At 42.4% G+C, this 27,879-nt stretch overlaps 3 protein-coding genes across 3 annotated transcripts; 1 reads left to right on the top strand and 2 right to left on the bottom strand.

Annotated features, from left to right (window-relative positions):
* Nucleotides 1-290: 290 nt before the first annotated feature.
* Nucleotides 291-6,805, bottom strand: NDUFAF7 (NADH:ubiquinone oxidoreductase complex assembly factor 7). Its single transcript, XM_076363721.1, has 10 exons — nucleotides 6,724-6,805; nucleotides 6,471-6,634; nucleotides 6,209-6,289; nucleotides 5,450-5,560; nucleotides 4,207-4,417; nucleotides 3,653-3,711; nucleotides 2,811-2,924; nucleotides 1,821-1,964; nucleotides 1,298-1,471; nucleotides 291-910 (listed from the first exon to the last, which is right to left on the bottom strand). The coding sequence occupies exons 1-10, from the start codon at nucleotides 6,803-6,805 to the stop codon at nucleotides 698-700; spliced, it is 1,353 nt and encodes a 450-aa protein (XP_076219836.1). The 3' UTR covers nucleotides 291-697.
* A 342-nt stretch (nucleotides 6,806-7,147) lies between these two features.
* Nucleotides 7,148-23,686, top strand: CEBPZ (CCAAT enhancer binding protein zeta). The gene is made up of 16 exons (XM_076363722.1): nucleotides 7,148-7,297; nucleotides 7,464-8,986; nucleotides 10,024-10,255; nucleotides 10,821-10,995; nucleotides 11,632-11,720; nucleotides 12,245-12,298; nucleotides 12,995-13,097; nucleotides 14,254-14,322; nucleotides 16,746-16,812; nucleotides 18,231-18,331; nucleotides 19,206-19,266; nucleotides 20,375-20,583; nucleotides 21,633-21,716; nucleotides 22,190-22,251; nucleotides 22,338-22,419; nucleotides 23,224-23,686. Exons 1-16 carry the CDS (start codon nucleotides 7,148-7,150, stop codon nucleotides 23,361-23,363), a joined length of 3,201 nt encoding a protein of 1,066 aa, XP_076219837.1. The 3' UTR covers nucleotides 23,364-23,686.
* On the bottom strand, nucleotides 23,083-27,872 carry CEBPZOS (CEBPZ opposite strand). The gene is made up of 5 exons (XM_076363706.1): nucleotides 27,868-27,872; nucleotides 25,469-25,962; nucleotides 23,785-23,829; nucleotides 23,441-23,524; nucleotides 23,083-23,324 (listed from the first exon to the last, which is right to left on the bottom strand). The coding sequence occupies exons 1-4, from the start codon at nucleotides 27,870-27,872 to the stop codon at nucleotides 23,442-23,444; spliced, it is 627 nt and encodes a 208-aa protein (XP_076219821.1). The 3' UTR covers nucleotides 23,083-23,324; nucleotide 23,441.
* Nucleotides 27,873-27,879: the final 7 nt, after the last annotated feature.

Genomic DNA, 27,879 nt, shown 5'->3' with positions numbered 1-27,879 from the left:
TGTGCTTAGAAGTAAGTGTTTCTTTATGTGTCCTTGGTTGTGGATCTGTCATGAGCTATGGCCTGCTGTGGGAATTCTGTTAGTAGGTGCTTTGGAACTAATAACTCTTTTTGCATGGTTCCTGCCACCATCTCTTTATAAAAGTATCTTCAAAAATGTCAAGGCAGCTTGTGTTTTAAGCAAGTACCAAAGCTGAGTGCCCTGAAAGTCTCCTTAGCACATCTGTTTGTTACTGACAAGTTTTAACTTGATTCCACTAGCAAATACTTCACTCGGCTCTATTGTAAGACCCCTGAAATACTGTTTCTCTGCTCTGTGTATGCTGGTTTCTGTATGTGCAGTGTTTGATTTCTACACATACTGTGCAGGTCAGTCAGTAGGTTTAGCGTGCCGCACTAGATTTACTCTGAAATAGCACTCCCTACCAAAATGTGGCTAGGCCCTGAAGTGTAGATTGGTGTGAGAAAATCGCCTGGAGAAGTAACGTGACGTTTCATGTGCTTTCAGTTCAAAGATAAATCAAAATATTTAGTTCTTACCTTACTACGTATGTAGCTATATGCCGATTACATTATTGCAAAACATTTCATATGTGAAACCATAAAATGCACGACTCCCTTCCTTTTACTTTTTTTTTAATTTAATAAGTTACTATTGAAAGCTACTATTATCAGACATTTTGCTATAGTATTTGAAATTACTTCAGTAAGAGTTCACCAAATCCAGCAACAGGTGGTAAGGGAGACTTTGATTCTGGCTTCTGTTTCTTGTCAGGACGTACAAGTCTGTGGTGAGGCAGCAGGGCAAAAAAGTTAAAACAGTCCCCCATCTTCTTGGGATTCATCAGCATATCGTAGCTGTGCAGTAACTGCTCATGAGTTGCTGTGTCACGTGAATTCTGCAAGAGCACCTTAAAAAGAAAAAAAAGAATGTAGGTTATAGCCCCTCCTGCTTTCCTATAAATTCCCTCATACCCGCAATCTCCTGTTGCATCCTTTTCAGTTGTACTAATGTAACAGTGCCATAATGTTCAGTAGAACTGGTGAGATCCCTGGTGGAGCTCATACATTGATGTATGTAGCAAAATTTTGCATTAAATACTCCTAAATATAATCAGTTTACTTTGAGGGATCCAGAGTAACTTATGTCTAGGAGAAGCAACTCTTCGATCTCACGCCTACATGCTGTTTTGAACAACTTCCTTTTAAAAATCAGATTTTTTATAAAAGCTCTCTTGCTGCTTAAGAGTATTGCTTGTGGATTAGGAGAGTTTATGTACCTGTAAACACTATCATACCTGCAATCGGAGGTCTATGCCCATGTTTTTTAAAAACTCCCACTGTTTTATGGGGCCTAATGTGGCTGTTCTTCCCTGTGTCATCTTTCGAAGATAGCTGAAATCAACATCTGCTGTCAGGTCTGCTGTACCTGGAGCTCTCAGCACATCGTGAAGTTTGTGATTCTGGAAACCCTGAAAAATTAAATAGGAAGATTATACTCAGCTGTACCCCTAGCTATCGTAGCTAGGACTAGCAAAGACTAAGTTGTGCGTGTGAGGGGTGAGAATAGCAAATCGTATTTTGGAAATCTGAGATAAATGTAGCAAGGGCTCAGATTATCCTTTCTGTCTGACAGAAACCCTTCTGGGTACTGATTAAGTAAGAACTCAATTCTTATGATCAGTTTTATGATTGCAGCATAATGCAGTTTTTGCTATTATGTCCACCCAAGACCTTTCTCTTACAAGAACCTAATGATCCAAGTGACAAATAAAAAATAACAGAGTATTTTGGCTTCTAATTTCAGGGTAAATGTCTTACCCGGAAAGTGTCAGTTTTGGTTCCATCATGACCATAATCGGCAACCAGTGCAGCCCCACCATCCTTTTCTATACGACAGGCAAGCCTCTGAATGATGGCACCAGCCTCAGGACACACTTCCACGTGATCTCTCGTTTCTTCAGGCTAATGCAGAGTTCAAAGATCAAAACACCTGGATTAGCAAACAAGTACAGGGCAAGAGTTCTTCACGCTTGACGTCTTGGGAGTGTTGTCACTTCACTGGGGCGCAGAGGTCCAGGGGTGTATTCTAGGCTACCTAGAGCTTGGGCTAGTTTTTGCTAACGGTCATTTTCAATTAGTGTTTTCTGACTGCTGGATTTCAGTCATCTCTTCTATAACCTATAGTCAAGTGAAATGAAATTTTTCCTAACAAGTAAGAATACCTGCATCAGGCGAAACTGCATTACTGTGGTACTGAAAGAATGAAAATAGCTCTGCAGCTGTACGCACCCTTCAAAAAGGCCTTTCTGTGTGAAAATCTGTAGTTGGTTTTAATCTCAACTACTTCATTTTGTAACTTTAAGAATCCAGTGAATTTTAGGAAAAAAACCATCTTAGACACTTTCCATTAAAGGTCAGTAAAGCACAGAAGTACCCAGCTGCACCGAGTACGTACACAGCAGGTTGAGAGCCTGGCTTAGGCAGGGCCACTGTCGAGGTGGTGATTTGACACATGCAACGCAGAACCCTCCCTGTCACTTGCTGCCTCAGTTTGCTCTCTGAAGCGTTTTGTCTGTTTAAGCTCTCATTTTGCAAAGTTTGATGTACATGTTTATTTTTGTGCTATATTTTTGCAGTGTACAAAGTTAAATGCTTGTGGAAGTTTTGCAGAATGTAAACGGTAAGTTGTATTTACTCATTTACAGATTGAGAGCCCTCCTCTTGCTGTCAAAGTAACTGAAAAGCAGTAAATGTACTTGAAAGAGTCAGTAAATACGTAAGTACAAACTCTAGTAGGCATAGCCTTACCTGAATAAAGTTCTCTGTCGCGGGGGTACTGGATGGTGACAGGACAAACCGCAGCTGGTCAGGAACTTCTGGATCTATATCGACCAACACTTCACGCCAGCCTTTCTCTGTTCTCTGTTTAATGAGCCCAAAGTACTCCTTTTACACTCTAATGGGTACAACAGTATCTTGTTTATTTGATTGGACTAATGCATCAAGCACTTTCACAGTCCTTTTAAGAACATAATACGCTATTAATAACAATTATTCATTCCTATTTAATTCCAGTAACTGCCTTGGAAAAAGCTTGTGGTAGAGACTCATCTGCAGAGTCAACAAATACAGGTTTAACTATACCTAAAAGGACTGAATGATGCCGTTGAGAAAAATGCCGCCTCTTCTATTGATAGTGCAACGTATCAAAATAAAATATTTTATTCTACCAGTGATTTTCATAAGCTAATTATCAAATTGAAGTTGCAAGTTTCTTCTGAATCCTAATTAGCCTCTATTTTGCTATTCTCATTACCATTCAAATGAAAGGCCTTCAGTCTATTTTATGTACCCCTACTAACAAAACGTGAAAATTAAAAGCTTCATTAATCTAGCAGAAGAAATAAAAAAAACTTGACTTACCTGAGCAGAAAGCAAGCTTTAGCTTTCTACAAGCTTTTCCATTCAAGAACAATTACTAATTTTACAGTTATCAGCTGAATTAAGCCTCATTTGTCCAAATTCAGTTAAAAATGTTTTATCACCAGAGACGATGCATGTGTCTAGTTTGGCACCTTAATTCTATTCTTCCTCAAAGAGAAAAGGCGTTTAAGCAGATGGTCACAATTACAATAATTTTCTTGCCATACCTGAAACTTATGTATTGGCAGGGCATCAAAAAACTCATGTGCTAGGTAAAAGCTGTAACCTGCAGGAAGGTAAAAAAGAATACATTAAATTATTAATGCTTCCACAGCAGCTTCTGCTTGAAAATGAAAAATGTTTATGAATGTTAATGAATTAAGCTAGTTAATGTGGTTGTGAAATAATTGTCATTATTTCCAGCTTGGATACATCAAAGACAGCATTTCTACAGCTAGCTATAGCTTCCAGTCCATGAATTTTAGATGGGTATCTCGCAAAAGGAGATTCAGGCAAAGCCAGTAAATGGTTTCCCATGGGGAAAAAAAAAAGTCAATATATGAAATTGGGTAGCTATCCCAAAATGAAGGCAGTCAGAATAGGTAGCAGTTATGAGAATGAGTCAAGATCCTGCCTCAGACTCATACAGGAAGTAGGAGCTAACATGTATACTAACTGCTTTTCTACCCATTGTGAAGGCTAACAGAGACACCCTCAGTTATCAAAAGCTGCAAACAGAGGAAGGACGCCATCCCTGTAACAAGACGTTCAAGCTCCTTACCTGGCGGCACATCTTGAATGTCTCTGTACCAGAAAATGGGAATTCCAGTCTTGCTAATGCCTTCCATGTAAGCAGACTTGTCCTCGGGGTTTGACTGCACTTTCCCCCCTGTCAGCATCAGTGCTTGGATCTCGCTGAGTTTGGGACTCACTTCTACCAGATGAACAGAGACATCACATTTACTAAGTAAAGAGGCAAGCTGGTTGAAGACCTAGAAAGACAGATGAATTCTATTAGGCACAGTCACATGCTGTATACATTAAAGGTTTAAGAATTAACCTTTAATCTCATTACTTGTATTAAAGATAAGATTTAGTTGGCTTTCGTTTAACAAAATAGTCTCAGTGAAAGAGACTGCATTTTGCTCCTCCAGAAGGAAATGGGAATTTCTTCATCAATTTTAATAAAAGCTGCTATGCTTCTAATAAAGTTGGCAAAGTATGGCACACATTATATAGTTGTAAGGACAGCAACGTGAAATGCTAATTTAGAATAGCGATAGCCTGAAAGCGAGTAGCTCCTCCAATACCTACAGCGGGTTTAGCATTAGGAGAAAAATGGTTCAGTCTTCCCAGACACCATAAACAAAGAGTACTCAATATCCTACATTTCACTGTGGTTATTAGAGTTCTTTTTCATTTAACATATGTAAATAGGATAAAAATTCTTCTGAGGTACTAAATCCCATTAGCAATTTGTTTTTGAATCAGTGGATTTTAATGAATAGACAGCTATGCAAGCATGATAGATCAGAGAGGGTTAACTCAAAAGAAATAAGCTCCTGAAATCCCCAAAGGAACTGACACAACTTCACTCCTGTATTATTCTCCTCCTCCCCTTCCTCCTATTGCTTGCACTGAGGCCACCCTCCCAGTTACACACAGCAGCACCCTCCTAAATGGTTTTCAGTTTGGATAATGGTTTCCTATACAGAAATAATCTCTAACGGATTATTCCTGCCCTCCCCTTCTATCAAGTAGTGTTTGAAGGATTACACGTGTGTCTGTGCAGTGTGCACACGCTGGCCCGTGTTCTGCTTTCAACTCGGAGACCTGGTCCCTTTGCTGAATAGCAGAAACTTGTGTATATTCTAATTAGATTCTAAGCTGCAAGTCTCCTGACTGAAATGATGTGGTTACTAGGGAAGGTTAAACCCCGACAGCAAAACCTCATTCCTTCAGATTTCAGCATAGCCACAGAATAAAGCCAGAAATAGAGAATATTAATACCGGTTTTCACCTACCCGTAATATATCATCAGTAAGAGTGCCCCTCCCTGGGCCCAGTTCCACCAGCTGGAATGCTTTAGGTTTGCCCGTGGCTATCCATTCACTAATATACCATATTCCTATTAACTGACGGTGAGAAAAAACACAGAGTTACAGTAATAACTTCAGAACTTGTGAAAAGTGACATCTGCCTTTTGTCTGATAATAACTAAGACACTATACAATATTCTCTCTCTCTATTTTAAAGTTAAGAAAAAGCAAACATAACTTTGCCCTCTTCTCTTTAAGTATTAAAATCGGTGATTGTTTGCTGTCAGCCCAGCAGAAGCAACTCTCCATCAGTAAACGGGTGGGACTCTCTTCTGGTTGGCGCACAAACTTTTACTTAAGGCTCAAATGCAGGCCACTGCCCAGCTGCCTCTGAACAGCTGTTCTTCATGACAATGCATTTACCAAAGCGCCATCCAGAACAGCGTTTAGCCGATATTCACTACTGGAAATGATACTCAAACCAGAGTGAACCAGACCAAAATCTGAAAACGATTTTTGAGTAGTTTTCACGCTGGGAAACTACCATAAATTACCACTTGTTTATAAACAAGTTCTATATGAAAATAAGCGCTACTAAGCACAGACGGTGTCCCAAATTGTAACACGAGAAAGGACTCCCCCATCTTCCAGAAAAGCAAAACACCCCCTCCTCCTCCAAAAACAAGTTAACTGTAACGTGAGAGTGAAAAGGAGTTACTTAAGACATAAGGAACTATGCGTTACCTCTCCAAACACCTGACTTATTTCAGGGGAGGTGACGAAATCCCCGCTCTCCCCGATGCCGCCGCGGCGTGTGTAGTAACCCTGCGGGGGGGAGAGGGGAGAGGAGCCGGGGGCCCGCTGAGCGGCACGGCGGGGCCGCTTTCCGGCCGGCTGCGACACCGCGGGCTCCGGGCGCTCAGGCACAGCACCCCGGGCCCGCAGGACGCGACGGCGAGGAGACCCCGGCCCGGCCCCGCCCCGCCCCGCCCCGCCCCGCCCGCACCTGGCCGGGGTTGGTGAGCGCCTCCCGCATGTACTCGGCCACCGTCACCGGCCCGGTGGCCCGCAGCTTGAGCAGCAGGTGCCGCAGCATGGCGGTGGCCCGGCTGGGCCCCTCGGCCTCCGGCCGGCCCCCCGCGCCCGAGGAGGGCCGCGCCGCCGCCGGAGCTGTGGGGAGAGGGGGGGGGGCGGGGCTCAGCGGGGCGGCTCGCGCCCCGCCGCTCCGGGGGGGGGGTGGGAGAGGAGGCGGCGGTTACCATGGTGACGGGGAAGCCGACGGCGGCCGGCAGGGCCCAGGAGGGCGGCGAGGAGCGCGCGGCGCGCGGGCAGCGGGACCATGGCAGCGGCCCCCGCGGCCGGCTCCTCCTCCTCCTCCTCCCCCTCCCCCTCCTCTTCCTCCTCCCCGGGTCCTGGCCGCTCGGTAGCCGCACTGCGTCCCGCCGCCTGCGTCAGGACGGGCCACCGGCCAAACGCCGCTGGGGGCGGGCGGAAGGCGGCTGAGGTTTGTCTGAGACGTTCCCCCACTCTGGCGAGGCCCACGCGCGCTTCCCCGCGCCCCCCTTGCAGGACCTGCGCCCGCCTTGCAGGACCTGCGCCCCCCTTGCAGGACCTGCGCTCCCGCCGTCCCGCGGGGCCGGAAGCGCGCGCCGCGCGTGCTTGCGGAGCTTCCGGCGGGCGGCAATGGCGGCGCTGTGGGACTCCGGCGTGAGGGACCCGAAGGAGGCGGGCGGCGACGGCGGCGAGGTGGAGGAGGACGACGATGATGAAGAAGAAGAAGATGATGCCGAAGGCTTCACGCTGGACGAGGTGATGCGCCTCGGCGGCACCAAGGTAAGGGGGGGGGGGCGGAGGGAGCGGGAGCACGTGGCGGCCGGGCCCCCCCCGGGACGGGCCCCTGTGGGGCGCGGGGTGTGGGGGGAGGTGGCGGGGGGAGCCGTTGGGAGCGCGCGGTCTGGCGCCGGGTCCGCCTGTAACGGCCGTGCGCTGCCGCCCGCAGCAAGACTACCTGATGCTGTGCGCCGTGGACGAGGCGGAGGAGATGGTGGACGGCGGCAAGAAGGACGCGATCGACGACCTGAAGGAAGGGGAGCTGGAGGCGTTCGTCCGCTCCCTGGGGCTCGGCAAGTATGCGGAAAGTTGCCTGGTGGTGGAGGAGGGGGAGGAGGACGGCGGCGGCGGCAGCGAGGAGAAAGAGAAGCCCCCAAAGAAAGAGAAAAGCAAGAAAGAAACTAATCCTCCTTCGTTAGAAGGGAAAAAAGAAAAAAAAGTCAAGGAAAAGGCAAGCGGTGTGAAAGACAGCAAGAAAAAGCAAGCTGGTGGTGATCAGGACCAGCACCTTTCAGCAAAGAAAGATAGGCTGGAAGAAGACTTTGAATTTCATGCTAGGCAAGTGATACTGATCAAACCAGGGGGCAAATGGTATGATCTAGAATACACCAACGAATTCTCTTCAGAGCCACAAAACCAGACGCTTCTGTCCAAGTATAAGGCCTTGGCCCAAAAGCTGTACCATCATGAGATAGATCTGTATAAGAATAAGACAGATTATCAGAAGGGGGCCTCTTCGGCATGGATGAAAACTGTTGTGTCGTCGGGTACCTTGGCTGACAGGATGGCAGCGATGACTCTTCTCATTCAGGACAGCGCTGTCCACAGTCTCCAGTTTGTTGAGAACTTGGTAAACCTCATAAAGAAAAAGGGCAGCAGGCATCAGAGCCTTATGGCTTTGGATACATTCAAGGAGCTTCTCATTTCAGATCTCTTACCGGACAATCGAAAATTATGGTCTTTCTTGCAGCGACCGTGTAACAACATAGAGAAGATGTCGAGTGGCAACAGGGATTCAAGAGACAGACGGTTGATACTGTGGTACTTTGAGCATCACCTGAAACTGCAGGTGGCAGAGTTTGTGCAAGCGTTAGAAACACTGAGTCATGATTCTCTGACGGCAACGAAATCCCGAGCGCTGGCAGTTGCCCACGAGCTTCTCTGTAACAAGCCGGAGCAGGAGAAAGTTCTGCTTGTTCAGCTGGTAAATAAACTGGGAGACCCTCAGAACAAAATTGCCACCAAAGCCTCTTATCTTTTAGAGACGTTGCTTCACAAGCATCCAAATATGAAGGGAGTAGTGTGCAGTGAGGTGGAGAGGCTTTTGTACCGGTCAAACATTAATGTGAAAACTCAATATTATGCCATTTGCTTTCTAAATCAGATCGTCCTCAGTCATGAAGAAAGCGCGTTGGCTAGCAAACTGATAACTTTGTACTTTTGCTTTTTTCGGAACTGCATTAAGAAAAAAGACGTTGAATCCAAAATGCTCAGCGCTCTTCTTTGCGGGGTAAACAGAGCTTACCCTTATGCTGAGACTGGTGATGAGAAAGTGAAAGAACAAATGGACACGTTGTTTAAAGTTCTGCATCTTGTGAACTTCGGAACCAGTGTCCAGGCCCTGATGTTACTGTTTCAAGTGATGGACTCTCAGCAGACTGTATCTGATAGGTACTACGCAGCACTCTACAAGTAAGTGACGGGTTTGAATTTTTTATATAAATTTCATTTTGTGAGGTAGTCACCATTAATTTAAAGTTGTAGAAACACTTATTGTGCTTTTAAGATCTTGCAAGTTTTGCATCTCATTGGCTAAAAGTTTCTGATGTTTTGTATGAGCTAGAAGAAAAAGCATGTGATTTCATTGGCTTAACGTGGGGATAAAACAAATGGTTCTGAGAACACAACGTGTACATTTCATCATTTGCACTGTTTTCCAGTGTCATGTTTTAATTCCAGATATTACTTGAAATTATTAGATAACTACGTCTTCTGAAATCCCTTTTACGGGTACCGTGGTTTAGTCATGCAATAGCCTAAAATCTTGTTTCCTTTCTTCATGGGGGTGTGGGAGAATATTATGTTAACAAATTCTTTAGATGATTTAATTTGTGTACTTGGAAAGCCTTGTATTATAGAAGTATCTCTTTTTTGTCACAGCTGATTGTTTAGACTCTTTGTAGGATCCTTATAGGCTTCTGTTTAGTAGACCAAAGGGAAGTTGCTGATTTTTTTAAAAAGGCAACTCAAGTTCCCCCAGAACATGCAATGTATTTAGGGGCCTTCCTGTGCCTTGCAGCCTGGAAAAAAAGTGGAGTAGAAAATGAACTTGCCAACGCATATGTCTGGTCTGATTGTGAAGCATGCTGATTGCTAACCATTTTCTTTCTATTTTTTGAACGTCTTAATAAATCGGATTAGTTTCTCACTTTGAATATCTCAAATTTTGAAACTGTTTTCAGTTGAACTCAGTTTCTTTATATTTTCTTACAGTTTTTTTTGTTTACTGATACAGGCTTTTTTTAATCTTCAGTGTCTCATGTATCTAGAAATATTACACAGCTGTTGACAGTGCAGGGTTGATCATAATGGTTTTGAGTATTGGGGAACAAGCTGTCACTGGTATTTTAGATGGCACTCTGAAAAATGTAGATGATTGTTGTTAATAGCAATTACTCTCCTATGTGCATTATGACAATCAGCAATATTTTCTCCTGTGTTTTCTACAGGAAGCTTCTAGATCCTGCTTTAGCAACCTGCTCAAAGCCATCCATGTTTCTTAATCTTGTCTATAAATCTCTGAAGGCAGATGTAGTGTTACGGCGCGTGAAGGCCTTTGTGAAGAGGTTACTTCAAGTCACTTGTGGGCAGATGCCACCCTTCATTTGTGGAACCCTGTACCTTCTGTCTGAGCTTCTGAAAGTAAAACCGGAGTTAAGGGTCCAGTTACAGGATCATGTGGTATAAGATGATTTCTTTATCTCATTGTTTTTTCAATAAAAGCTATTTTCATAAGCACCTTTCCCTAACCTGTTTATTAGTAACCTGAGGGTTTGCTAATATGTTATGTTATGGGAGAAAGCACTTGAACAGTTATAACTATATTAAAAATCTGCATAGATTAAGGTGGTTTAAGCATTCTAGCGGGCCCTAGGGACTTCATTCATGGAGAGAGGATTATTTTGCTGAATGCTGTATAAGTAAGCAGGTGAACATTCTTCACCCAAAAGCTTTGTCAAAACGTGGCCTGTTTGTTTCTTCTGAAGTCTCTGAAGTATAGCTAGGCAGGACTGGATTTTTTTTTCTTTCTTCAGGCGGGGAGGGACCATTACACTTGTGGGATGTAAGCTGTAAAGTTCAATTTGAAGTCCTTTAAGTATCAAGGCCAAAAATCTGTATTGCTTAAACTTTGGACATCATTTCTTTATATTTTTGTAAGTAGCTTCTTAAGAACTGTATGTGCATTTTCTAATAAATCTGAATAAAACTGGAAAGGAAAAGCCGTTCGCTAACATTTTTTGTTTAGGAGTCGGATGATGAAGAGTGCTTTAAGGATCAAGAAGAGGCTGAAGAAGATGAGGAAAAAATTGTGGATGCAGACAAAGAAGTAGAAACTGAAGAGAGGAGCACAATGGAAAATTCTGCTAAAAAAAATTATTCAAATTCAACAGCCTCGTGGGTGCATCATCTGAATATGGGAGGTAAATTAGCAAGAAAATATAATTTATTTAACTTCTAACATTCCGTAACAGTGACGTGTTGATCAAGACTTGTTGTAAAATTAAGTGATTAAAACATTATTTTAGGCTTTCAAATTGAAGTTAGATTCAAAGCAATCAGTCAGAATCATTTTTCTTTATGTTAGCTCAGCAGCGATGAAGAGACTGTAGGAATCTGCTAGTGTATTTCATTTTATGCAGTTTGTTGCATTTGCGCCTAAGCAATAAACAGGCATGGGATTTTTTGCTTCCACGTTCAAACACCTTCAGAGCAGTGTAGCCAAGGTTAGGATGTGTAACTGCTCATTCGCTTGTGAAGCTTGCTAGAAGAATTCATCTAGCTTTGAACCTGCTTCTAGTTTCGCTCTTTCCTCAGGACCTTTTGGAACAGAGCAGGGGTTTTCAGGACCTTCCTTGGAAGCACGTAGGAGCTCACCTGTGCACCTGATCATACGCTGGGGAAGGGCAGCTGAATATAACCCTTACTTGCTACTGAATGGATCTGTGGCCTGTCCAGCTAAGAATGATGGGCAGCATTGCTGTCATGGTGAAATGAAAATAATACTCATGAAGTTGCCTGAGGAAATTTAAGTTGTTTTCATCTCCTCCGCCCCTCAGGCAGGAAGAGTGGAGCTTCGTATGATCCTATGCACCGAAGTCCTTTATACTGTCATGCTGAAAGTACAAGCCTTTGGGAACTGAAGAAGGTAAGGCTGATTAAGGGTACGTTGCTGATTACTGTATTTCTTAGTGTGGCCCTTGTATTGAGAGAAGATTATTAACGTGGTTATTCTTGGAGTAGCTACCTGGGTAACATAACAGAAAGGTTAAAGCTGACACATTGTTCAGCTTTAAGCTTGTATATGTTACATACAATGCTGATATTCCGGAGTAGGGAATAGGAATTTTTAAGTGGAGATTTGGACAATAATAATATTTTTCGACTTTTGGATCTTAGCTTTGTATCACTAAAGCTTTTTAGTGTTGAGTTAAATAAAATTGTACGTGAGAATGTATTTAGTTAACGCAAACAAAAGATTAGAGCTTGAGGTTCTTCAGTTGTTCAAGGGCAGAGCACATCAGCCTTGCACTACTACATGCATCTGCGCGTTATTTGGCAAGTTACAGAGTGGTCTTATGATATAGTGGTGTTGTCAAGACTCTGAGATGTCAACATGAGTAATAATTGCGTTTATTTTTAAAGTAGAAATAACTGATTCATGTTTTTCAGCTTTCTGAACATTTTCATCCATCTGTGGCCCTATTCGCAAAAACAATTCTAGAAGTAAGTGCTTTTACTAGTCTGTAGCTTTGAAGTTTCATTTTTATGTTAGCTGTCTTTTGCCATTTGAAAAAATACATTATAAAGCCTCCTTGCACTCTGCAGGTAACTAGCAGCTCTGCAGCACTGTAACATACTCGCATGCAAAGCTTTTCATGGAATGAAAGTGTTTCATGTAAAGGAGACTGCTCACAGAAGTAATTAACTTGGTAGAAATGTGGGTATTACATGATTCTTAAAGCTTTTTTAGAGTTTTGGTCTATCTTTTTATTTAACGTGGGGTTTTTATGTGAGGAACCCTGCTGTTGGAACAAATTCTTTTTTAATGCTGTTGTGGTATCCTGCCAAAAATACTCGAACCTACACAAATATATATTTAAAATACTTATTTTCATTTGAATATATGGTATCCAAATAGTGCTGAGTGTTAACTGCTGTTAGCACAGTACATTGCAAGGCAGTTCATCACTGAAACAAAGTGAAGGAGGTGTTTTTTAGTTAAGAAAATACTGAAATTCCAAGAACAAGAACCTGTACAGGAGTGTATTAACTGGTCAGGCTTCTGTGATGAAGTATCCCCAAGTCTTTGTCTTTTCAAAGTGTGGTTTAAGGTTCTTGGACTGTTTGAGTCCTCTGTGTTTAGCTGCTGTCTTTCTAAAATGAAGACCTTAATGATTTTTGGCTTTTTTCTTCTTTCAGGGAAATCACATTCAGTACTCCGGTGACCCTTTGCAGGATTTCACATTAATGAGATTCTTGGATCGCTTTGTGTACAGAAATCCCAAACTCCATAAAGGCAAAGGTACGAACTTCTCTGTACGTGTTAGCATATGATCTTGATTATCGATGGTGACTAAAGTCTTTTTCTCTCAGATTGCCAAGTAACCCTTTGTGCTTGTTAAGTATTTGGGGTACATGTGGTGCAACAAAGGAGTGGGATCAGTCTTCAGGGCTGCAAGAGAGATGTCTGCAACTCAGAACCAGCTGACAATCACATACTGCTGCCTCTCACATCCGCAGTGCAGAAATTGCTAACTTAGCAGGAATAAGCAAAGTGATAGGGGAATGTAAAGACTACAGAATGGTTGAGGTTGGAAGGGACCTCTGGAGGTCATCTGCTCAAGCAGGGCCACCTAGAGCCAGCTGCCCAGGCTGTTCAGATGGCTTTTGAATGTCTCCAAGAATGGACACTGCTTTGCCTCTCTGGGCAACCTGTGCCAGCGCACAGTCACCCTCATAGTGAAAAAGTGTTTCCTGATGTTCAGACGGAGCCTCCTGTGTTTCAGTTTGTGCCCGTCACCTCTTGCCCTGTCATGGGCACCACTGAAAAGTGCCTGGCTCTGTCTTCTTTACACACTCCCTTCAGGTATTTGTATACATTGATGAGATCCCCCTGAGCCTCCTCTTCTCCAATCTGAACAATCATAGCGCTCTCAACCTTTCCTCACAGGAGAGACACTCCAGTCCTTTCATCATCTTAGTGGCCCTTCGCTGGACTCTCTCCAGTATGCCCATGTCTGCCTTGTACCGGGGAGCCCAGACCTGGACACAGCACTCCAGGTGTGGTCTCACAAGTGCTGAGTAGAGGGGAAGGATCACCTCCCTCCACCTGCTGGCAACACTCCACCTAATGCAGCCAAGGATACTGTCAGCCTTTTTTGCCGCAAGGGCATATTGCTGGCTCACAGTCAACTAGGTGTCCACCAGGACACCCAGGGTCTTTTCTGCCAAGCTGCTTTCCAGCTGGGCAGCCCCCAACATATACTGGTGCATGGGCTTGTTCTTCCCCAGGTGCAGGACTTTGCACTTCCCCTTGTTGAACTGCACGAGGCTCCTGTCAGCCCATTTCTCCAGCCTCTTGAGGTCCTTATGGAAACGCTCTGGTGTATCAGCCACTTCTCACAGTTTTGTATCAATAGTAATAAAGTAATTTGTTTCTGATTTATGTCCTGCTACAGAGAACACCAGCAGTGTGGTAATGCAGCCGAAGAAGAAGCAGTTTATGAAAGATATGCAGAATCTTGCAGGTAAGCCAGCCCCTTTTCAGTTAAGATTGTTATGGCTAAAAAATTCTTGGCTGGTTGCTGTAGACATGTGTCATCTGTGCTGTCTATACTATTTCTGTTAGCAATAAAAGAAAGTCCTGTCCATCAGGTGTGCAGTGGTGGTGCCTGATGTTCAGGATCAGGTCTGATCTTCTTGTAAGGGTGCATGGAATCTCCATAGCTGAAACTTTGGATCCACTGAATCATTTTAAAAACAAATGACATAGAGAAAGTCAGTTACCTCAACTGTTAGCCTCTTGAGTAGGAAAACACTTTGTCTTCTGCTGTAGCACTTGGCTACGCACCACATTTTTTTTAAAACCTTTCTTTTCTCTCTGTTTTTCCCCTCTTAGTTGTCAATTACTTTCTGTTGTAGTAATTCCTTTTTCTTAGGCAATGCATGATGAAGATCATACCTTCTGTTTAGCCATCCCATTAAGAAATGTATAACAGCAAAGGACAGAGCTACGGAAAACTGCATGCCTTGTTTTCTGTGCTATTTTTGCGATGACCTGCATATGCTTCCCATACCTTCTCATGCTAAGTTATCTTCTTCCTGCATCCCCCTAAAAGGAAATACACCCCCTGCGTAGAGTAGATTTGCAATCTTGTATAAAAAGTTTAGAACATTACAAATTTGCTTGTAGCTGGCAACGTGACCCCTTAGAGGGGAAAAAAGGCTAAAAAAAGCCTTAGAAGTTATTCCAGCTAATGGTATTTCTAGTTAGAAGAGCAATCTGTTAGGGTACTAACCTCAGAGGGGCATGAATTTATAAAATACTAACTTTTTCTGCTCACAAACATGCCATTCTTATGTCTGGCATCCTAGTTTTACAAATAATGTTTTTTAAAGTTCTTAAAAATACCTAAATTGATATAAAAATCTTTAAAATGTATGCTGATCTAGCAGTAGGTAATGTAGTAGTATTGTGTAGTTAATGTTTTTATTTGTTTCCAAGTTATCATACAACCACTTTTATTCTGCTTATTATGATTGAAAACTGACTTAAAATCTCAGAAAATGGATTTATATAATGATTTAATACACATTAAGCTCTTTCATTAAATGGTATGGATTAATCCATACAATGCCACAGCTGCAGCTATTGTTAGGATTAGTGTAAGGTATCTTTGGCACTGTTATTTTGCTAAGAGTCTTCCTGCCTCCAGAAAGAGGCTGCCTTTTGTCTAGTCCCACTGTTTCAAATGATTAAGGGCAGGATTTGGTGGTAAGAACCAGCAGTTAAAAAATCAGGGTAAACCATCAGTAAAACATGCTGCTTGAGGACAGAAGAGGTACCATCTTCTGTGGCAGAATCTCTGTAACATTCCCAGGGATGTGGTTTGCTTTAACTTTGGGTCTGTTGTGTTGCACAGAGGTTTTAGATATACAGATTACCTGATGTACCTTTACTGATGCATGGTTTTATGGCTATTAAAGCTTAAAGTAGGAATTTTTACCTAGAATGCATTTGAAGGTACAGTTTATCGCATTTTTTAGTTTATTCTGAGTTGAAGGAGCAGACTGAGCATTTAGAACTGGATTTGAGGAATTTAAGTGTTCTACAAATGAAACACCTCATACAAAAATATGGGTGTGTTAATATGGATACACAAATCTGCACTTGTTGCATGTAGCTGGTCTCTGCTGAGGCTTAGAGAACTGAAATTGCAAATCCTCTGGTACCTTCTGTTCATTTGAAGAGTCCTTCTGTGAGTATGCCGATCTGGTTTCACAAACTTGGACCCTTGTCACTTACAAAGTATTATAATCTGTGCCCGCTGAGATAATCAGGAGCTCTTTCTCCTTTGATTTACTTCTGAGGCGGAGGAGGGAAGGGGAATGTATGAGGTTAAAAAGCTTCTCCACAGGGAACCTGATCAATACCCTAGTTGATCTGCTGTTGCAGTGTCATATTTTGCCTCGGTTCCTCAGGAACGGAGGCACGGTGAGGCTTGATCCCTTCTTCAATGTGCTCAGCTGGTGTATGGTCCTGCCTTACAGCTGCTGACAAGCATTTCTACTGCCAGGAGTGCTGGGTAGAAGCAGTTCTGGTGTTCTAGCACATGACAGCGAGTTTTATCTTATTTCCTACTTTTTTTTTTCTTTTTTTAAACTGCATTCCTGCTGTAGGTGATTGCAAAACTGCCCTTGCTGATATATAAATTAGAACCTGGTTAGGGCTATGCCTCTGGAAATTTTCCATAGGGTCTGCTCACATCTAAGTATTAGTATATATCACTGAGAACTGTTAATTTGAAGAGGTTTTGAGATAAGCTCCACTTTATTTAACGGATGACACTGGGTATCTGCATACTTCTGTCTGTGCAGGCCATTTAATCTTTTAAAAGAATAACAATCATTTCAACTTGAGGTAAAATCAGTTCTTTTTTTGTTTTTGCAGTCAACAGTAAGGAATTCCGTGCCAAAGATGAAAGCAAAATCCCAGTGGATGAAGTGTTTTTTCACAGGTAGTGAAATACTTGTGTTGTTTTTTAATGCAATGCCATCAAACCCCATTATGTTTCATAAGTTTCATTCTCTGGTATTCCAAGTGTTTGCAAAATTTGATTAATATGAGTGACTTGTGATGACAGTACTTTCCTTAGAACGTAATTTCAACATTTGTCAAAAGTGCTTAGGAAAGAATATCACTTATGAACAAAAGCAATCAGTGCTTGTAGTCTAATACTAAGTAAGCTGACATTGTAATAGAGAAGCTGTAAACAATGGACAATGATGAATGTCTTGTGGGTTGTAATTCTTATGCGTTAGAAGTATATTTAAAAAAATCTGGAATATACCTTGTTTATGTTATTAGCTTCAAAGATTATTAGAATGGAACAATGCAAAAAAAGTCAGAGGAGCTAGTTTTCTGTGTATTTATATTTTTATTATTCATAGTTCTTTCCGTTTAGTTGGCTTTCCTTTCAGATTATGGTATAAAAATGCAGCTGTAACACTGGAATTGAAGTGATACACATTTGGCAAAGATTTGTTCTTATTAGATCAAAATACTGCTTACCTGTGAGCGTCTCCTTAGGAAATCAGTGTTTGAATTAACTTCATTTCTTTTGTTTAATTAACTTCGGGGGTTTTTTTGTTTAATATATTCATTGCTGTAAGGGCTTTTAAAAATTTTTGAAGTATCAGGTTAATGGAACTTACTAATTTTAATTAGTTGATATTATAATATTGAGGAATATGATATTAATAAATAATTAAAATAGTGGTATTAATTTTGAGATTAAAGAAAAGCAGCTTAAAAACATGCCCCGTCTGAAAAGTTAACAGTGTTGTTACATTGAAGATGACTGAAACTGAGCTTACATGTTTAAAGTCTTCCATACGTAGTGCTGTACTCTTTTGCTCTTGTATATGATCAAAATTGCCTTCTGTGTTTGGTGGTTCTTTAATATTAAATGAAGAAGAGAAAGTGGTTTAAAGTGGGTGACACAAGGTAAAACTAAGCACACAAAAGAAGAGGGCTACGGGGGAAAATTTAACAGAACTTAATGGGTGAATCTCTTTTATATATATATTTTTTTTTTCCCCAATTAGATTCAAGTTGAACTTGATCCTTTCTTCCTTATCAGTATAAGGCAGATTTTCACATCTTTCTTGTGCCCTTTTATAAATTCACTATGTTCAAAATAATTTCTGGCACCTTTGGCTGTGAAATTTCTTTGGTTTAAATCTTACAGTAGTGGCTTACCCTTTGAAAAACAAAGAAAATACCAATCTCTGATTTGAGATGTGTTTGAAACCATTACTTACAATTTTCAACTGGCAACATATACGTGAAACAATCTGCAGGTTGTTTTTTTTTAAAAACGTCATAAAGATCATCACCTGTAATTTTGTGTCTGAGACCAATGTATTATTTCAGATTTTATTCAAAGTTTGATAAGAGGAGAGAGAAGCAAAAGCGTCAGGATGATGAAGAAAGTGTGGAAGATGTAGATGATGATGAATTTGAAAGAGCATTGGGTAAGGTTGTGTTTTTTCTTGCAGTAACTATCCCAATATTTCCTGCTTTGGCAAATTATTAATTTATCCTTTTTACAGAATTATGAACTGCCATAGCAGGATTCTTCCTTAGTGACACAATTACTGTGGTGTTAGTTACGACAAGAATCTGTTACTAGTTGTGTTTGTCGTTTTATTGTTAGTATCTCTAATAAGTTGAATGTCTCTGAGAATTTGCTTCATAAATTCAGAAGCTTAAATTAAGGACCCTCTAATGTTAGCATTTACTCTTTGAAACAGAACAGTTGTAATTTTTCAGATTTTGTTCTTACCTGCTATTTTGTATAGCAATTTGTTCCTAAGCGAATCCGATGATGGGAGCTTTCGTCCTCTAGTCTGCTTGCTTTTCTGTCAAAAATTATAGTGAATACTTCTAATGTGAAAATTAACATACAGATTAGCTGGCAGGACACTTGCCTGGGGTATCTTAATTGAGTCTTTGTTCTATCTGACTTGGAGCAAGTGTTTGAGACTTGTGATATCCCACCTGCCAACTAAGTTTGAATCATTGGACAATTGTGTTTCCATTTGTGTCTGTCTGCTTCCCACATCACCTAGTTCTGGCCTGAAATTACATCCTGGATAAAAGAAAACTTCCATTATTTTTCAAAGAAAAATATTTTTTCAGAAAAAGTCCAGTTAGCTTTAAGTAACTGTTTTGTGGAGTGTTTTTCTATAGGGGTACGAACCCTTTGGTATCAGGGCCCTTTGTTACTGATGCAGATCATATAAACTGTTCAGGAAAATGATACCTAAAAATAATATATTTTGCAATGACCTCATATTTCTTTCTTTGACTTTGTTTTGTAGTAAAAAACATTTTCCCCCCCCCTAGATACATTTGAAGCTGCTGATAATGCCATTGATGTTGGCCAGGATGACCTTGATTTTGCTGGGTAAGACTTTAAATTGGTTCTTTCATCTCTTGCTTTAATACCCATATAGAGTTTTACTCTGCAAAATTGCATAGACCTTTTGCAAAAAGACTCGGAATATCACCTTGCAAAAAAGGCAATAGCAGCTGAACACTAGGTAATGCTGCTTTTCTGCGTGTCCCATAATGGAGCATCATGATCCTGTGGTGCTTACAGTCTGCTGGCTTGACACGCGAGACCTGCAGTATTTTATTTATACAGTGCAGTGACCCAGTAAGCAAGGTAAGAATCTTACTTGTTTTTAATTGTCTCAGGTTTCTGTTTGAGAATTACCAAGACAAGTAAGCAGGATGAGGCATAATGGTACTGCTGCTGTAAGGACTGGTTGTAACTGGACCTAACGCAGTAAATAAACTTTGTGGAGTCCAGAATCACAGAGCTCAATTCTCAGAAAGTCAGCAGTTTCATTAATCATAGAATCATTTAGGTTGGAAAAGACCTTTAAGATCATTGAGTCCAACTGTGAATGATTAAGTAGCCTCTTTTTAACTTAAAGTATCTGCAATACAGCTTTTGAATCAGCACAGAAACTTTTTTTCTTGAGGTGAAAGGAGAATTAAAGCTTAAACTTCTAGTGAAACTTGAACATTTTTGTGATCCAGACTGGTGTGAGTAAAAAATAGCAAAGAGGAGACAAAAAACAAGTAACCATCCAGTACATGAAGAACCATGTTTCCTTTCTTAAGAGAAAAAAAAAAAAAGTCTTATTTCTTCGTTTAGTAGAGTTGCTAGGGATACCAGCAGTTTGTGTGTTTTACAGAAAAGACTCTTAAAAGGAGCAAAGGCACGTAGGAGATAAAATACTGAAGCTGACATTTCTGTTAATTTCAGAATAGGATTCTCTCCAGAACTTCTTAAAATGGTTGACTTTTATAATACAGTTCCATATGCTGATGATGAAAACATACCTGAGCGCATAATACATGTTTCTTAGGTCTTCAGCCTACATTTACAGTAGTTTGCAATGATGTTGAACTTTTCTAACAGTGTTTGCAGGTAGATAGATGTTATCTGGATGCAAACAGTATTTTGCCAGATGAAGTGCTAAGCTTGTTACGTATTTTTTTAGTAATATAAAAAAGAAAACCAAAGATGGTAAGAAAGGCCAAAGAAGTGAGGAATCCAGAGCTGACTGGGAGAATTCTGATGATGAAGATGAATTCAGTGATCTGGATGATGAGGAAGTCTCCTTAGGAAGTATGGAGGAAGACTTCGGAGACGATATGGATGAAGAGGGAGGTGTATTTATGGATGTGTCTGATGATGATAACAGCCTAGGTAAAGTACCGTTTATTATCAAAAAACTAGAAGAAAAAGCTTTAAAAATAGTTTATCTAATATGTAATTACATATATAAATTCAGATTTAGTTACCTAGGTGGGAGGTTTGGCTTTTAAGTGAAGAAGTGACAGTAAGTCCTCCTCTGGACAGTGAAGTCTTAAGAGAAACATGTCCTGGCACAGTCTCCTAGGTGAGAGTGGGAATTAGGCATCTGGGTATAAAAACTCACAAACAAGACATGTTTCTTCCATTCCGAAAACATTGGCAGTAACAAAAGTAGCTTTATACACAAATAACTGGCTACAGTAGGCAGAAATATTAGAAGATCTCAAAGAGAAAAATAAAAGGAAAAAAATCTGGTACTTGGTAATTTTTTTTATTTCTTTAGACCTAGTTAATGTTGATTTTTTTAGATGAGGTAACTTTTATTTAAATTGCTGTCTCATAAGTAACAGCTTACTCTTCTAGTACAGCTGTGCACCCAAATTTTTATTACTACTGTATTAGTAACTGATCATTGCACTTGCATGGTTTTATTATCTTTTCAACTGAAAATCACAGTTTACACAATACATATTTTATGTGGCTGGAAAAGCACAGATTAATGGAGTATTTCAACTAATAACTTAAGGTCACAGGAAGATGATTGAGGGTAGGGGAGGTAAACTATTCATACAGCTGTTAACACATTAATCTTTCATGAGATTATTATTTCACCAAACTTACCAAGCAGACATTCAAGGTTTATATAACACCTGCTTCTAGCCTTAGTATTTTATGTATCTTAGTATCATATTTCGTTCCTTTTTGGTGCTGTGGGAAAAAAGCATAAAGAATGGCACACCACTGACCAATTATTAATTGTCTGGGTTGAAGAAATCCCAGATTTGGTTGTGTGCGCTGTGTTTTAAACTTTTTTTAAAGTAAAGACTCGGACCATTATGACAAATAGGCCTAAAAAGTAATTTTAGTCTTTGCTGTGCTTTGAATACACATACATGGTGTGAGAATGAAGGACTGATGTATCTTTTTTTTTTTTCTGTCAGACCCAAACAATGACAATCAATTGAAGTCTGTCAGTAAAAAGGGCAAGAGAAAGAAAGATACGACTTTTGTGGGATCACTTGAAGGTAAGGAAACACTGCCATGATTTCCATTTGAGAAGGCTTAATACAAATACAGAGTCTGGAAAGCTTTGGACTCAGAGGGTTTTAGTACAGTAGACTATCTACACTTTTGGATCTGGGTTTGGATTTGAATAAACCATAAATGAAAAGGAGGTTGTCCTCCAACCAGTGTGGCCTAATTCAGAGTGACAATCTGCTGTTGAAGGACTGGGAATCGAAGGAAGGATGGAGTTGTACTGTCGGTTTGTGCATCTATTACTAACACCTGATGCACAGATTTGTGCTATTTAGTTCTTGGCTGGAAACTTTTTTTTCCTTTTTTTAGGGGAGGTGGAGAATAAAAGTTTCTAACACAGCTATTTTAGATGGTCTCATTAAATAAATTAAAAAAAAATTAAAAACATGGTAACACTTTGTTTTAGTGTCTTTGTGAACTTGAAATTCTGTCTCATAAGAATAATACTTTTTGTTTGAAGGATCCAACCAAGGAAAGAAGAGGAAACTCAAAGATGCCAGTATACTGGCATCCGCAGAAGAGGTGAGTTTGATCAGTGCTTAGCATAAAGTGATCAAGCATTTTACCTGTTTCTTTGTAATAAAATCCTAAAATTTCTCTCTTTAAAGTTTGGCTATCTGCTCGATGAAAATGCTGGGTCTAAGTTTGACAATATCGGAATGAATGCCATGGCCAACAGAGATAATGCAAGTAAGTACACGCTGCAAATAGCAGACAGTTGTAGCGCTGTTTTACTTCTTTCTCTTCAGATTCCGTACTTAAAAAGATGTACCTTCTTTCACTGAAGTGCACACAGTAGGGACAGTAGCTCAGCATCAGTAAGACATGACTTAGTTTGCTTCAGTTACGAGAGATGCCCAGCGCTAATATTAACTGTGACTACTGGAGTGAATAAGGCTTCAGAAAAGGAGAAGCAGCTATCGTGTGGCCCTTTCCCACTGTAAATGAGGACGGGCAGTAGGCTGTTCGTCAAGCATTTGTGTGAATTTTGCTCTGATAAAGAGTGTCGTGGATTCTCGTGAAGGGAAGGCATAAGGCATGGCTGTCTTTATCTACCTACCAGAGTACTTCCTTGCAGTATCGGTGAAGCAAAAGTAGTTTCACAGAAATAATTCTAATGAATTAAATGTGTATCTACTGATTGAACAGTCAGTCCTTTGTAGAGCTTTTAGAAGTCTTGCTGGTGTCACCTGAAAAATGTTAACAGCAGCACTCAAACACTGTGTACTCCTAACACAAGTGTGTCTAGCATTAGTAAAATACAAAGCGATGGCAAGAGCAGTCTTAAACTCTGAGATTCTGAGATGGTAGGGTCTCTTTTGTAAAATGAAAAAACCAAAACTTTCTCTGGTGTCAAAAAAAATTGGCAGCTTGCTCTTTATTAACATTTATAAATACAGTAGCCGAGTTTTAACTTTTATGTGATTCATCTGTATTCCACATCATGGTCAGAGGTATCCGTCGGCTCCTTATTTCTCACCTTTCCTCTTACAGATGTCAAACAGATCCAGTGGGAAATAGAACGTGACAAGTGGCTTCACAATAGGGATGTGAAAAGCATCATCAAAAAGAAGAAACAGTTCAGGCACAGAGGGCTGAAAAACAAGTACAAAGGCAAGAAATCAAAAAGATGAACTGGACGTTTTAATGTGGACATTTTTACAATAATTATTCTAAAATAATTTTTTAATTAATCACACATCTTTCTTACTTCAGTTCTTGCTGCTTAACCATGTCATTTGGTCATTCTCCCTTATGCCGTGAATTCCAGACCACTCATTGGATTTGTAATACACTGAAAAATAAGAAAATCCGTGTCAGCTGTAAGTTAGGCATGTCTGAGGGTGAGCCCCTTTGTGGCTAGTTTTGTTGGATGTATAGTCCTCCGGTTCTGAGGACTCGACAGTTTGACATTCCAGCCACACCTATGCATAACAATAAACACTTCTGCAGTGTCTCCTGGGGTAAGTTTTAAGCAACAATAAAATCGGTTTTATACATAAGATGCAACAGAAGCTTCAGCCATCCTTCTGAAGCCAGCAACTACAAACCTACCTTCCAGAATTGAAGGAAACCTCTTCTGCATTGTATATCTGAAATCTGACAAGAAAGATAAATCACAGTTACTTTACCCAACATATTTTAAGTTGAATAATTAAATGCACCGTTTTTCTAACTAGTTTTACCTAAATTTGTCTGAGCTCCTTAGTTACAGCCACCATTAAATAATGTGATCTGAATTTACTTTTTTTTTTTTAATTGTGTCACAGACTGTATTCAGGTTCCTCATATGTGCAGCCCTGTCATCACAGTGTTTTCTGGGCTTCCTCGCAGTTGTGATAACCAAATACAAGGTACAGATTCACAGGAAGCTGAATGCCTTTCACAGACTGACAGGCAAATGAAAATTGGGAAAACTACTTTGTTTCCTTACGCAGCTTTAGGTGTTCACCGAATCCTTCTGTGGGCTGCTCTGGCAACCCAGTGGAAAATCGTCATGATAGCTTTATGCTATTTCAATGATTTACAGCAGCTCATAGAAGGATCTTATCAATGCTACTACTAGCAGAAAGAAAGCGGTAAAAGCCTCATTCTGAGCACACTGAGCTGTTAGATGAGCTCACTGCACCTTACAGAACTACAAGAACTACAGCTTCAGAAAATCTTCTGCAAAGGCATATAAGAACTAGGACCTAGAACTGAAAAGGAGGAGAAATGAGAAACCATGAATGCCCAGCACCAAGATAGGCCGATACATCTACTCTCCACATTTTGGTTATGTATTTTTTAATAAAAATGCAAAGGAAGATAGCTTAAGTGTAACAGCCTGCTGGCATCTGAATCTGGGATAACAAACGCAAACTGATGTAGCGTAGGTGAAGTTCAGCTTGCACTTGGTGTAAGACCACACTACTGCTGAAATGGGTGGGCTTGCACCCTCCCAGCCACAGCAGGAGCTGCCTTTTGGCTTGCGCTGACCCTGCGGGTAGCAGGACTGACTGCCCTTTCCTGCAGGGGTGCAGGTCTGTCAAACTAGCGCTGCACCCTGCAGAGCCTTGAATGCAAAATAAGGCCACTGCTGTGCAGAGCAAATCTCCTTGCAGTAACTAAGTTGGTGCTTGGCTTACGTTTGTGTTACCTAGGCACTGAGTCATAAGTCTGAGAGACCTGAGGGACTGAAGCTAAATCATCTGGAAGATGACGCTGGCTGCCTCATGCCAGCCGGGTCTGTTGTCTACCTGGGAAATGTCAAATCACAGAGCCAGTGAGACCTAGACACGAGCCAGGGGATCGCTTCAAGGGCTGAACACCAGATGCCTGAAACAGGATTGATCAATTCTTGCCTCATTTGCATCTCGTTTTTAAGTCCCTATTTGAGCCGATGCTGTCACTGTTAAAAGGCACAGGATTCAGCTTTGTTCCTGGTGGTCTCGTGCTGCCTTTCAAAAGTTTCCCCACGGTTTTGGTTTTATACAACTAAAATAGCCGCTTGTCCTTGAGGATCCGCGTAACGAGTAACTACTGCCTGCCTACACTAACACAAGCCAAACTACTGAGCGCGACGCGGCAGGTTTTCTTAAAAACTCCGCGCCCGCAGCGAACGCGCCGTGGCGGTGGGAGGCGCTCCGGGCACCTCAGGCGGCCCCCGCGCGGAGGAGCTCCCCCTGTCACGGCGGCACCGGCAGCCGCCCCCTCCCCCGGCGGGGTGCGTGCGCGACCCCCGGCCGCCCCACCGCACCTTGGCTGCGGTCCATGGCGCGGTAGAGCAGGAGGGCACCGAGCAGCCCCGCCGCCTCCAGCAGCAGCAGCCCCGTCACGACGCGCCGCGCCATCACCGCCGCCGCCGGGGCAGGGCGCCCTTCCCTTACCGCCGGTAACGGCTGCACATGCGCAGTGCGCCCGCGCCGCCTGCGGTTTGCGCACTTTTTCCGCGCAGGCGCATTCCTTCCTCTCGCGTCGTCCCGGACCCGTAATGGCCGGCGCAGCGCCGCCCTCGGCGGTTGGGGCTCCTGCCGAGACGCCAACCTGCGGGCCGGTCGCAGGCAGACGGAGGCGAAGGCGCGTCTCGACAACCCGTGGATCCCCCCCGCTCCGCTGCTGCTTGGGCAGGTCCAGGCGGGGCCGTTGCTTAGCGCAGTGATGGCGTTGGGTGCAGGTGGCAGTCCTTGGCCGCTGCCGCTCGCCCTCGGCGGCCCCCTCTGGCTGCTGGCAGCAGGTGCGGCTCGCCACCGCCTTTCATAGAATCATAGAATCATTGAGGTTAGAAAAGACCTCTAAGATCATCGAGTCCAACCATCAACCCAACACCACCATGCCCACTAAACCATGTCCCTAAGCGCCTCATCTACACGTCTTTTAAATACCTCCAGGGATGGTGACTCCACCACTTCCCTGGGCAGCCTGTTCCAATGTTTAACCACTTTTTCAGTAAAGAAATTTTTCCTCATGTCCAATCTAAACCTCCCCTGGTGCAACTTGAGGCCATTTCCTCTCGTCCTATTGCTTGTTACTTGGGAGAAGAGACTGACACCCACCTCGCTACAACCTCCTTTCAGGTAGTTGTAGAGAGCGATGAGGTCTCCCCTCAGCCTCCTTTTCTCCAGGGTAAACAACCCCAGGTCCCTCAGCCGCTCCTCATAAGACTTGTTCTCCAGACCCCTCACCAGCCTCGTTGCCCTTCTCTGGACACGCTCCAGCACCTCAACGTCCTTCTTGTAGTGAGGGGCCCAAAACTGAACACAGTATTCGAGGTGCGGCCTCACCAGTGCCGAGTACAGGGGCACGATCACTTCCCTACTCCTGCTGGCCACACTAGTTCTGATACAAGCATACTGATGCCATTGGCCTTCTTGGCCGCCTGGGCACACTGCCGGCTCATGTTCAGCTGGCTGTCGACCAACACCCCCAGGTCCTTTTCCGACAGACAGCTTTCCAGCCACTCTTCCCCAAGCCTGTAGCGCTGCATGGGGTTCTTGTGACCCAAGTGCAGGACCCGGCACTTGGCCTTGTTGAACCTCATACAGTTGGCCTTGGCCCGTCGATCCAGCCTGTCCAGGTCCCTTCTGCAGAGCCTTCCTACCCTCGAGCAGATCAACACTCCCGCCCAACTTGGTGTCGTCTGCAAACTTACTGAGGGTGCACTCGATCCCCTCATCCAGATCATCGATAAAGATATTGAACAAGACCAGCCCCAAAACTGAGCCCTGGGGAACACCGCTTGTGACCGGCCACCAACTTTCCCTGCTGCCCAGGGGGACCCGCTGTTCTCGCCTCGCTGTTTCAGCTGTGAGCTAGCAGCATATGTGCCCACCGCAGCTAAGAGGCCGGGCCAGGCCTTGCTGCCCCATGTTGAGGCTCTTGAGCAGGTGCCCCCTGTTAGGTGAGGGAGCAGGCCTGCGCTTCAGTGCTGCTCTCCTGCTGCTTCAACTGGTGGAAGAGCTCCTCTGCTCCTCCTGGGAGCCAGCACCGGTCTGTTGGCGTTTCCTGCTAGGGGAAAACAGCAAGATACATAGGCTCATGGCCGTTAAAAAGGGATCCTTGTTCTATCGTGAGGATGCTGAGAAAACCTGTGCCATGCAAGATCTCAGTATTTAATTGTCTTTTTAACATGAAAAAGGGCGTTAGTACAGACTAGCTCCCACAGGGAGTATTTATAACCTAAAATGGCAGCATTCTTTCCCTCTCAGTATTGTTCTTTCTGTTTTATGGTTTTGATTTCATTGTTTTCTATTATTCACTATTTTTCTTAACTCATAGTATGGGGCTAACTTTATTGCCAAAATAAAACCTCTTGGGGTTTTTCTTATTGGGGACTTTCTTTGTGAGATGCTTTTTTTCTTATTAATGTTATGAAAGATTAGATACAATATTTTACTGCTTATTCTTACAGGGTGATTCATTTTCCAATTCTGTTTTCCCCAGTGGCTGTGCTTGCAAGTATTACTTGCTCTCAGTGGGATTTCTTACTAAAGTAATTTCTGCTCTGTAGATTATAAGTGGACAGGATCAGTGCAGCTTTCATTTCCAGAAAGGTGGGAAGGGAGGAGAGAAAGAAATGTGTCCAATTTGGGGGAGGGCAGAAGTAATGCCAAGGATTTCTAATTCACCACTTAAAATTGTCTATTTAAAGGCACTTACTGCATTAGACTA

This window comes from Aptenodytes patagonicus, unplaced genomic scaffold, assembly GCF_965638725.1.
Source record: "Aptenodytes patagonicus unplaced genomic scaffold, bAptPat1.pri.cur scaffold_81, whole genome shotgun sequence".
NCBI lineage: Eukaryota > Metazoa > Chordata > Aves > Sphenisciformes > Spheniscidae > Aptenodytes > Aptenodytes patagonicus.
This window is presented reverse-complemented; position numbering and strand designations above follow the sequence as displayed.

Excerpts from the sequence above, each read along its gene's own strand:
- NDUFAF7 (XM_076363721.1), bottom strand. The coding sequence starts at position 6,805 with ATGGTCCCGCTGCCCGCGCGCCGCGCGCTCCTCGCCGCCCTCCTGGGC. Across the intron at positions 1,472-1,820 it reads CCAAAACTGACACTTTCCGG|GGTTTCCAGAATCACAAACT; the intron begins GTAAGACATTTA and ends TTAATTTTTCAG. Across the intron at positions 911-1,297 it reads GCATAGACCTCCGATTGCAG|GTGCTCTTGCAGAATTCACG; the intron begins GTATGATAGTGT and ends TTTCTTTTTAAG.
- CEBPZOS (XM_076363706.1), bottom strand. Across the intron at positions 23,830-25,468 it reads CGCCATGGACCGCAGCCAAG|ATTTCAGATATACAATGCAG; the intron begins GTGCGGTGGGGC and ends CTTTCTTGTCAG. Across the intron at positions 23,525-23,784 it reads GTTTCCTTCAATTCTGGAAG|TGTATTACAAATCCAATGAG; the intron begins GTAGGTTTGTAG and ends CTTATTTTTCAG.
- CEBPZ (XM_076363722.1), top strand. The coding sequence starts at position 7,148 with ATGGCGGCGCTGTGGGACTCCGGCGTGAGGGACCCGAAGGAGGCGGGC. Across the intron at positions 14,323-16,745 it reads AGATATGCAGAATCTTGCAG|TCAACAGTAAGGAATTCCGT; the intron begins GTAAGCCAGCCC and ends TTGTTTTTGCAG. Across the intron at positions 18,332-19,205 it reads TGAATTTGAAAGAGCATTGG|ATACATTTGAAGCTGCTGAT; the intron begins GTAAGGTTGTGT and ends CCCCCCCCCTAG.